Here is an 11,821-nt window from a genome sequence, read left to right on the forward strand (position 1 = left end):
GACTGAGTGCACGTTCGGTGAGAAAGCAGACTAGAGTGAAAGATACTGTGGAGGGAAAAGCGAGGAAGTGTAATTGGGCACGTGAGCGTGAACGAATGATAAGCAATGGATCAAATGCTGAGTGTAAGAGGGAGACCATAGACAATGTGGAGAGATGAGATGGAAAATTTTGCAAGATTGATGTTTAGAAAAATTGTCGACTATACAGTATTTTAGTGCATGCCTCTACGATTATTCAGACAGACGCATGTCACTCATCCAAACTTCAGTAAGTGTCCGATTCTTTCGAATCAGATCAGAATATGTTACGTAAATGACAGAAACAAGGAATAATGATACGTGCGACGAAGGTTTATCGAGGGAAATTTGGGATGTGAACAATTATGTGAAAAGGTCAAGGTAAGTAACATGGTTTGTATGATTGATACATATTTCGTGTATACATACATACATACTTACATACATACATGTATATCAGATATTTTCATCTTTACAGTAAAACTCGATGTAAACAAATACACATGTTTATGTTTCTATTCGGTACAAACTGTAGGTGGAGGTGTACAAGTATTGGATTGAATGTGGTCCAAAACTCATTAAACTGAAAAAAAAATCAGTGTGAGTAGTTTCCTGGCATCACCTCTAGTTTGTGCATTTTTTAGGTGTATGGTGAATACTGACAGGAACTGCAGCATCGGCGCCCAATTCTCATAAGTTTGGAGATACCAGGAAAATAAAGAGGGAAGCTAGTAAGGAAAGGAGTGTCAACCTAGCTTCAGCAAGAAGAAAGGTAGTGCATATGACAGTATGATGGATAAGGAAATTAATTATGATGATTCTAGTGAATCTGAAGAGGAAAGAGAGTCAGAATCTGAAGAAGAATCAGCTTCAGAAAAGGAGAGAGACTATTCAAAGATGTCCATGGAGCAACTACTTCAGCTTCAGGAGGAAATAGGAACCAAAGCTTTTAAAAAGAAAGTACTGGACAGCAGTGGAACTTCCTCAAGCACTGAAAAGTCAGAAAAACGGAAATTGAAGAGGGCCAACAAGAATCGTCCACGGGAAGTACCAATGATACGAAGAGCTGCTCCACTTATGAAAGGATTAGAACCTGGGAAGTATACACAGCGGAAAATCAAGAGAGACCCACGCTTTGATGATTTATCAGGTAATTTGCAGCTCAAAATATGGAAGAACAATTATTCATTTTTACGTGATACTAGACAGAAAGAAAAGGAAGTTTTAAAGAAAGAATTAAAGGAAGAAGGTGATCCAGATCGTATCAAGAAACTTAAGGAAACTATACAACGTATGGATAATCAAGAACGTGAACAGGCTGCTAAGGATAAACAAGAAGCACTACGACGCCAAGAGCGGGAGAAGCAGATTGAAGCACTTAGGCAAGGCAATAAACCATATTTTGTTTCTGCAAGTGAGAGGAAAATGAAGATGAAAGCAGAGCAGTATGAAAATTTGAAGAAGACAAATAAACTTGATAAATATATGGAGAAGCAGGAGAGGAAAATTAGAAAGAAAGAAAGGAAGCAACAAGGGTTACTTTGAGGTAAATTTTCTGCTTGCAAGGCATGCAACTATGTACTGTACCATAAAATATTACAGAGCCAAAAGTTAACCATTGAAAGTATATATTCAGGGATGTTATATGTTCCTGAGAGTACTCTATTTTTGACAAGTTCTCTTTGATGCTCATCTAAATGTGTCCTATTCAATTCTGGCACCATTTAGGTGCTTCCAGTCTGCGCTTTATATGTAACTTATATAATAATAATTTGACCATTTTCTAGGTTGTTGGGCCCCTTATGACCTAGACTTAACCACCCTTAGGTCTTTGGGTAAACTAGGTTGAATGATGTGATTGGAATAGAAATATAAAGTTTATTATTTGGTTATTATTTCACCATATTTTGGCACATGTATAGATTTATCCAGGTGTTACTTGCTACTCACAACAAATACTTTGTGTTTTGTTATAAACATTGTTTTTTTTTATTGATATCCTTGCACTCATAAAAGCAGTATCACATCAGAAATGGGGTCATAAAGGTTGTAGAGATTTAAAAGAGGGATAGTAGAAGTTAAAACTGATAAGTATTCTTCTGTAAGTGTTGATTAGTCTCCAGTCACAATAGAATGTTGTGTGACTTCTGTAAGGTGCCGAGAAAGTCACTAATGTATTGATTGATAAAATCTAATGCAGGCAATAACCATGAAGGGACTAACATTATTTAGGACATTTTTTTTTTATGTGATAAATTTCATGTGAAGAAATAAACCTCTACAGAGCTGTAAAGAAGTAAAAATTGTAAGCAGCAAGCAGGAAGGAAAATGTAACAATTTTATACATACAAAATATAGTATGTAATTTTTCTGAGTGCAGTGACGTGATGCTTAAAACTATATTTTTTACATTGTCTTTTGTCTTGATTATAGCTGTTGTTTTCTCTTGGATAATGATTGCAGTATAAGGTATTGCTGTTATTTATATATCTATGAATGAATTAAAAAATTGTGGTGCTACAGTATCAATTGTTGCCTCAAGTTTTGCTGACTGGAATCCCAAAGCCCACAGTAGCTGGCAATGACTGTAGTCCCATTCATAGATCTTTCTGGAAGAAACCTTTGACTTGACTCTATTTATGTTGTCATTTTCATGCAGTTACAGGATGTATCTAGGTAATTTTTCCTTTTTTTCAAGTTGAGGGTTTGTGTTCAAGAAATGCCCACACTCCCTACAGTGGTGAGAATTATAGCAGTAAACATATTTATTTCTTTCAAAAGACTTAACAAGAGATAAAACTTAGTGATTACTTAACTATAATAGTTGAATGTAAAGTGAGGTAGCATGTATAATCTTTTATGGTTTTAAATTCAAAGCAATTGTGAAATTTGCTGTTCTTGACAAATATAAATAGCTTGTGAATAGTTCAAGTTTGCCAAGCTTGAAGCATGAGATGTGTGCATGTCAGCATTGTATTAACCCCATTGCTGCCAAAAAGATGCCACAAAGATAGATAAAGTGCCCTTTTCTAATTATTAGTTATAATTAGTTTCCTTCACTTCCTCCCACAAGAAAAGCTGATAACAGAAATTCCTCATCCTCTTCCTCAAAGATGTTAACAGAAATGGAACAATGCTCCATTAATACTACACAAATGATAACCAAATGTGTCTCCCAGAGAAATCTATGTATGGGCCTAAGGACTGTTGCCAGTAACCATTATTGAATGTTAAATGAAAAGAATTGATAAAGTAAAAATTGAATTATATACTGTTGTATTGGAATTTGATGAGGAATTTGTAATGATCTTTAGAATGACTTGTCTCCAGTAGTCACATAAACCCCACACAGTGTTAGTGGTAGTGTTCAGATGTGATTCTTATTTTCTTAAGTTATACAACAAATGATAATCTTATGATAATAGCATCCCAATGTTTGTTTCTATTAGAGGTCTGTGGGAGGGCCTGAGAACCATTACCAGCCACTGTTGGGTGGCAGGTGTTCAGTTAATGAAACTCAGGATAACAATTGTTGTTATAATAACATGATGGCTTTTAGATCAACCTGTTTGTAGTGGGATACTATAATTTATTGGAAGAATTGTTATCAGCATCGTAATATAATTGAATAAGGAACAGATCTAACTTGTTGATTAAAATGGCTCTGATGGAAATGATAAGATGTATTTTAAATTCTCCTAATTAGAAGAAATTGATATGTAACAAAAGATCAAAAGGATGTCTGAAATGGCATTTACTTTGAACATTCATAAAGAAGTAAGAATTTTTTTACCACTAATTAAAGGAGAACAGTGCCAGCCACCCATGCAGCTGAGCTGTCCTTTTTTGAAGATCTGCTCTGCTCACCTCACATGGGGATGGGTTAGAAAAAAAAAAAAAAAAAATCAAACCATTATTGAAGGGATGGAGCAACAGCCCTTCCAGAATGAAAAGATTCCCCCTGCTGCTGTCTTGTTGTACACCCTCCCACACAAGCTGGAACCATACTTGAATTCAAGATGAAATATGATAATTGGAGAATGTGAGACAGGATACCGTGAGCATGACCTCTTTCTTGTATACTACAATTAAGTAAATACAAGCCAATGAACAACTCACTTTGAACCTATGTGAGGGACTTTGTCAGAGACCTCAAACCTCAAAATCCAAGTACACATAATCCACCCAACCTTCTTTCTCTTGCAGCACATTTATCATTCCCAATAAAATTTTAAAAGTTATTTCACCCAATAAACTTTCACAATTCTCACATAATATCACTACCACATTAGTCAGAGACATTGTTCTGTAATTCAGTAGTAACTCTACTTCCTTTATGGATTGATGCCAATTGCTCCCTGTATTTTTATATAGTATGTGATTCTGTTAAGTTGTGTCTTTTTTACATCCAGCAATTCAAGTTTTAACATTTCCTTTATTTCAACATTTATATCTTCTATCTGTACATCAAAAGGCTTCCCCCTTATAAGGAAGATTTAGTGGGATGCAGGGTGATAGTTAGCCAAAGCTACCACCCTCCACCCCTCTTAAAACAATGCCAACAGAGAATAGTCTTGTCTGTAGAAATAAATTGTCCAAGATGTAACCATTCCAAATGAGATGCTGAACATCTCATCTTACACTCTCCCAGCCCCATATCCAGACAGCAACACAGTATTTCTTTCTTGAATGACTTGTGAGCCAGTTCATTGGCTGTATATATGTATATATATATATATGTATAATATTCATATTTTCCCTAAGTGACTTGTGGTTCTGTTTGGAGGCTATTGCTGGTTTCCTGGAGGCTGCAAGTCTTGTACAAGAGAGACCAGGGGCAATGAATTAATTGATTGATCACTGGCTGTTGCTATTTACCTGGGTGATGTGTATCTTATGCTAGAGTGATCTGGGATAACATATTCATTGATTGATATGTTAAGGTATTTGTTTTATTCTGGCTAAAGCCAGGTATTTAATTCAGTGGTATGGTACTTCTTGGGAACAAAAGGGCTTAAGATGATGTCAGCAAAAAAAAAATCAAACTTTACCCAAACTACATTCCTGAGATGTTTACAATGTACAGGAAGCACAAAAGACATAATTTTTCACTGCCCCTTGTACAAACAGCCCAGTCAACAGTACATTTTCTTCACAAAGAGATCTCTGGTACAGATTAGTGGCCTTTGTCAGCTATCTTAGGATTGCAGGGGTCCAATAAGATGAATCAAAAGGAAATTATATATGTATCATTCATTGAGTCAGTACTATGTTCCTCAATTTTATTAATGTCATAAGAGTTAGGACTCCATGTAATATTTTGCATGTTTATTGTTTGTATTTTACTCAGGGCAGTTTCAGCAAAGAGCCAAATGGTAGGGCATTTTCATGGCTATTCATCAACTGAATATCAAGTTTATCATCTGCTCCTGGAAGTGATGCAGTAAGTACTAGGATTTTTTTTATGTGGTACCAATTAGCAGTTTCATGAAGTCAATATTATTTTCATGTGCAACACAATATTTTGATTGATACCAATTCATGAGTGTTGGTAATACAAGATGCATGTCATAGAATATCATTGTCCCACTGTTCACCCATGAGATGTTCATATTCATTCTACAGACTGGACACTCAGTCTTTTTCAACTTTAACAAATTTTCCTCTATTTCTTGTTTGATTGATAAAATTTTGGATTTCACCCCCCCTCTCTCTCTCTCTCTATCTCTATCTCTCTCTCTCTCTCTCTCTCTCTCTCTCTCTCTCTCTCTCTCTCTCTCTCTCTCTCTCTCTCTCTCTCATGTAGTTGAATGTGGTTTGAATGAACTATTTATAGATAGTTGAAACCTTTTTTGTGTTGTCTAAAGTTTATGCTTGTGACCTTTGAGTGTATGCAGTTTCTGGTTTTCATTGTGATTTTTTTTGTGTGGGAATTGAATACTGTATGTATTTTATGTGGGCCTCAGTATAATGGGACTTTTATATAGTGGTAGGTGCTGTCCATTCAGACTGACTGTTAGATCTTCTGATGTTTCATGGTTATATGGGATGAGGATTGTCAGTGAGGATTTCTAAGGAATCCTAACATCCTGTTTTATGTTCCTCACTGTTCCAGTTCAGGAGGTGCCAAGATAAGAGGGAGAGAATAGGGTAGAGGGGAGTGGAGTATGTTAGGGATGGAATGGGTGGGAGGGGTTTATATGCCTTTGTTTTTTTGGCTACCTCCCTTATAAGGGGGGAAACCCTTTGGTATATGTATGCATGTATATTTGTATGTTCTTTACAACATTTTTGTATTGATGGCATTGACCAGTTATCATCAGTTTATCTACATATGAAGGTTCATTATTGTATTCACATCCTCAGACATTCTGGAAAGGAATATAAATATAGAGAATATAAGGAACACCATAGCCTCCTCTATTGGGGGATGCATATAATCAAGTTTCTTTTCCCTTCACAAAGGAATGAGTAGCCTGTGTTCCCTATTGAGGAAATTACTGCAGTTAAGAAACAAATAAACAAAAGAACTTAGGTTACATTTAATATTCATTATGCTAAGTAAATATTTAAAATTTTCAGGCAAAATGGACCCTCAATTGGATTCTCACGAAAGGACCATTGTGCATGTGGATGTGGACTGCTTCTATGCACAGGTGGAGATGGTACTGGATCCAAGCCTGAAAGATAAGCCATTGGGTATCCAGCAAAAGAATCTAATGGTCACTTGTAATTATGTTGCCAGAGGTATGGGTGTCAAGAAGTCAATGTGGCTAAAAGATGCTGTCAAAGTATTACCAGAGTTAGTTGTAGTCGACGGTTCAGACTTATCCAATTACCGACACTTCTCAAAGGAAATATCAGCTGTGTTACAGACTTTTACACCAGTTGTTGAGAGATTAGGATTGGATGAAAACTTTGTGGATGTTACAGAACTAATAAGCACATATGAATGTGATACTGTGAATTCAGCTGGACATGTATATGGTGATAAGGACTCTGGTACCTATGAGTGTCAGAATGCTGATCTTTGTGGTTGTGGTTGTTATAAAAGAATAATTATAGGGAGTCATATTGCCTGTGAAATGCGACAAAAAATTTTAGAAGCCACAGGAATAACTTGTTGTGCTGGTATTGCACATAACAAATTACTGGCTAAACTTGTTTCAGGATACCACAAGCCTAATGACCAAACAGCCATATACCCATGGCAGGTTTCAGAACTTATGTTGTCTTTGGGCTCTGCAAAGTCCATACCAAGTATTGGGAGTACAATGTCAAAAACACTTGAATCTGTAGGTATTTCAACTATTTTGGATCTCCAGAAATGTGAATTATCTGTAATTCTTCAGAAATTTGATCAAGAAACTGCACAAAGACTAAAAAGGTTGAGCTTTGGAATTGATGAAAGCTTTGTACGTCAAAGTGGCAAGCCACTCAGCTTAGGCCTTGAAGATGGTTTTAAAAAAGTGTGCTCAGTTGTAGATGTACGCATTAGATACCATACTCTAGTAATAAGACTACTGAAGCTCCTGCAGGAAGATGGACGCAAGCCATGCGGTATGAAAGTAACAGTGAGGAAATATGATACAGAGAAGAGATTTGGACACAGGGAAACCAAACAAGTAACAATTCCACCATCAATATGGAATGGTGGCATTAACCCAAAAGATGAAAAACTTGTTGCAGGTCTGGTGGATATTGCTATGAAGCAATTTCTAAGGATGGTAGATCCATCAAAGCCTTTTCATTTAACCCTTGTTGGTGTAGGTTTTGTGAAATTCATTGAACAAGCTGTAGGAATGAGTTCTATTACACATTTTTTTGCTAAGCGTTCTAGGAATGAAGATGCAATTACTGGAAGTGATAGTACAAATAAGGAAGATGAATGCATTGAAAATCATTCTAACAAGGAATGCAGTACTGTTGTTCCTTTGAAAATGGATCAGGAAGGTCCTAGTAGTGAAGTATCTCTGTCTAAAAAGAGAAAGCAACTACCAAGTTTCATTCATGAAGAGAATTTGTTTTGTGAAGATAATTTTATTGAGGATAATGATGAGTTTTCAGATGATAGTGAAGACTTTAGTCAAGCTAGTAATGAATTACTTGATGTGCCTGAGGGATCACATACACTGAATTCAAGCAGCAGTAAGATAGTACATTCAGAAGCATTACCTCAAGAAAAGATGGGTGGCAGATCTATGTTACCCAATAGCATAGACCTTGAGGTCTTTAATTCACTACCTCCAGATATACAGAAAGAAATCCTTAGAAATGGAATCGATTCTAATGACCAACCAGTAATCAAGTCACAATGTGCACATGATAACCATGTTCAAAATAAAGGCAGTACAAAGACAAATAGTAGGCAGAGAAAATGTACTAGCCCTATTAAATCTCAGAAGAGTATTGATTCATTTTTTAAAGTTAGTAATTTGCCACAGAATAAAAACAAATATGAGGAAGAAAAGAAAAATCTAGTTTTGCAAAATAAATGCAGTAATCCTGATGTAGCTTCCACAAGTAGAAGCATGACAGAAGGATTAGATATGGATGTTTTTAATAGTCTTCCAGCTAACATTCAAAGGGAGATTTTAACAGAAAGAAAGATGTTGCAGGTAAAAGAGAAAAGGGTTAGTGGTGATGTACAGAAAAATAATACACTTTTGTCATATGTTGAAAGGAGAAGGTTGTAGACTACACTCTTGAATAGTTTTAGTATTTTATTAAGTCTTGTTTATATAATAAAAAGTACATTAATTTTTTAGCAATACTCATTATCACTTCACAATTATTTAATGAACTCCAAAGCATGTAATGAAGTCCCAGTACTCGTTTGTTACATTGGTTACTACATAGTACATCATGAAAATCCATGTGAACAAGTTGTATAAACATGGCAAAGGAAACATGGACTGGAAGTGAAGTGTTTATTCCTGACGTTTTGTCTATTGACTTTGAGAAAGTCAATAGAAGAAACGTCAGGAATAAATGCTTCACTTCCAGTCCATGTTTCCTTTGCCGTGTTTATAGTACATCATATTAAATGTCCTCAGGTTTTATATAACATGTTGTGTATTCAGCTAGATAGGATGAAATTTAATGGCAAAGATGCTATGTTTACCCTATAGTCATTTTTGCCCAGAGAACTGGAGGTTAACTGACCCAGATATCTTGTATGTATTTGTATCTATATACCAAATGACTCTTCCCCCTTTCAAGGGGGTTAGCCAGCCAAGGCATGTACCCACCTGATCCCCTGTGGTAGAGAGGGAAAAAAAAAAAAGTGATGGGACTAGGGATCCTGCTTTATGTATGTACATCCTGTGGAATGTGAAGGTTTAAGAGGTATTCTGTACCTGTCATAAATCTCATTTTTAAAGATCCTGCAATCCTCTTCAATTCATCTCCTAAGAAGAGGAAAGCAGGGTCACAATGGGAGACTTAGGAACAGGACATCTGGAGGAGGAATAACAACTGCTGCCACACCTCAAATGCAGTACTTCCCTGGACCACCGCCTATCTGGGATAACTTAGAATAAAAGAGTGACTGAGACTGACTGTATATCAGTATTAAACAATTTCATTCTTCTACCTAAAACTAAAGAGTCCTCCAGTGGTGGTGTATAATGGTGGTGGGCAGAAGATGGAATCCCCTAGTGAAAACCCACATGGGCAAAAATACATGTCCAACAGTTGCTCTATAGTGGGATAAGAGGCCAGGAATTGTGCCTCAGACATAATCCCTTACCCTAATGAGACTGCAGCGCCACCCCTAGAAAGGTCACTCAAATGCAGTATGAATAACTTTCTTGAATCCTTCATCTAAAACATTAAAAAATTCCTGTTCGAACCTGTGACCTGAAGTTACTATTACATTCAAAGTGAGGGGGCCACCAGATGATCCTTTGGGATTCTCTAACAAATCCTAAAACATACACCAAAAGGCCCTTTCCCCCATATAAGGGGTAGTTGCCAAATCAAAGCATATACCCACCCTTCACACTTCCCACACTCATCCAAAACCTATTTGTTGTTCCTTTTATTAGCTCCTTGAGGATAAAGGACCATCCCTGACCTATGCCCACCACTCAGGTAAAAGGCAATGCAACAAGACAACAACATACATGTTGAACCAGTCTATAATTCAGTGGGATCTCCTTCCTCTTGTATAGATTGACTCTACACTGGTTGATTTCCAGTCCAGAGGCACCTTCCCTTCTTCCAGGGAGTAATCAGTTGGTACATTTTTTAGTATCTAATTTGAGATTCCATCTGCCCATGTGGCTTTTCTTTGTTCCAAGGTCTCTAGAGGTCTACTCACTTCATGTACTACTACTGTGATGTTTTAAGATATCTAATTTAACCTCATCCCTCTCCCACTCAAAGTTCTTGTTAGTGAATACCAATTAGAAATTTATATTCATTATTCGAGCTTGCTCTTTGTTCTTTCATATACTGTACTTATGTACAATTCCAACTTAATTTATATTTATAATTCCCAATTTTCATAATTAGATCTGAATTCATGTATTGTTCCAACTTGGGCTATATCATCTAAGCTGTTCAAAGTATCTATATATTATTTGGAAAATGCACTTCTTCATATCCTTTTGTTATGTTGTCTTTTGTAATTTGTTTTCATAACTTCTTAAGGCCCTCCTGTCCCTAATCATGTGATCTCTTCTGTCATTGTAGTCCATCCCCTTTAGTGACCTGAATACTATAATCATATCACCTCTTTCTCTTTGACCTTTCAAAGTTGATAGACCCAGTGCATTTAGTCTCTCATACAATTTATCTGCCAGACTGAGAACTAGTTTGGTTGCTGCCCTTTATATGCTTTTTTATTCTCTTGAATACCTATATGCATATGATAATAGGAATATCAGTGTAGTCTAACAGCTATGACAATGAACCTCTCATAGGGCATCACTACAACAAGCATCACTTAAGATGTTATGTGTATTGTGGCAAGAGGTGTGGGGAGAAACCATGTTATGTGTCACAGGAATTCCTTTGCAGGTGTGATGCCCCCTAAACTCAATAAAATCGCATTGTTGTAGCTGAAATAAAATCTGTAGAGTATGTTTTTTATTGTCTATTTTTTTCAAAACAGTAGAAAGATTTTGTTAAATTGTTTTCTTTGTTCCAATGTGTGTGTAGAGAAAAAGAAACTATATATATTCTGTGAGAGCAACTTCAAAAGCTCCTCTACATATATCCATGAAAATTGGATCCTTATTTTCATTGCCTAGTAAATCATTGAAAGAGTGAACACACAGTAGTTTTATTTTTCTATTTGTGCTAATGTATGTATCTAAAAAGAAGAAAGTATGTTGGCATGAAAAAAAATCTTACTAAATCTGCTTCTGACCTGGGCAGTGAGTAGGAGACAGGGATGACCCATTATCCATAAGGAACTAAGATAAGAGAGAAACAAGGGTGGTGGATAGGAGTGGAATGGGTGGGAGTAGATGCATTACTTTGACTTGCCCATCTTCCTTGTAAGGGGAAAGATACCCTTGATACATAGACTAAATCTTTGAGATGTATTCATTTCCACAAAAATGTATTACCTTTACATTTAGTTACATTTCATTGTATTCCATCTGTTTAATGGTACAGCTGAGATGTGACTCCTTGCCTATGAGGAAATTTAATCTTGTTTTTGTGGCTTCATAGAGGTACCTGACCTCCGGAATTAAGGAATGCCTGGAGTCAATCCAGATGCCCAAGTATTGGTATGTGGATACCCAGGTGAGTACATTGCCTTGAAGAGTAAGAGTGGGGCATTGTCTCT

General features: G+C 36.4%; 2 protein-coding genes across 2 annotated transcripts; both read left to right on the forward strand.

Annotated features, from left to right (window-relative positions):
• Nucleotides 1-483: 483 nt before the first annotated feature.
• Nucleotides 484-5,390, forward strand: LOC143018597 (ribosomal RNA processing protein 36 homolog). The gene is made up of 2 exons (XM_076174099.1): nt 484-1,564; nt 5,374-5,390. The coding sequence occupies exon 1, from the start codon at nt 808-810 to the stop codon at nt 1,561-1,563; it is 756 nt and encodes a 251-aa protein (XP_076030214.1). The 5' UTR covers nt 484-807; the 3' UTR covers nt 1,564; nt 5,374-5,390.
• LOC143018596 (DNA polymerase iota-like) lies at nt 5,369-11,282 on the forward strand. The gene is made up of 2 exons (XM_076174098.1): nt 5,369-5,461; nt 6,601-11,282. Exon 2 carries the CDS (start codon nt 6,606-6,608, stop codon nt 8,712-8,714), a length of 2,109 nt encoding a protein of 702 aa, XP_076030213.1. The 5' UTR covers nt 5,369-5,461; nt 6,601-6,605; the 3' UTR covers nt 8,715-11,282.
• Nucleotides 11,283-11,821: the final 539 nt, after the last annotated feature.

The sequence above is a fragment of the Oratosquilla oratoria genome, chromosome 35 (genome assembly GCF_046742065.1).
Source record: "Oratosquilla oratoria isolate Oo_2021 chromosome 35, ASM4674206v1, whole genome shotgun sequence".
NCBI lineage: Eukaryota > Metazoa > Arthropoda > Malacostraca > Stomatopoda > Squillidae > Oratosquilla > Oratosquilla oratoria.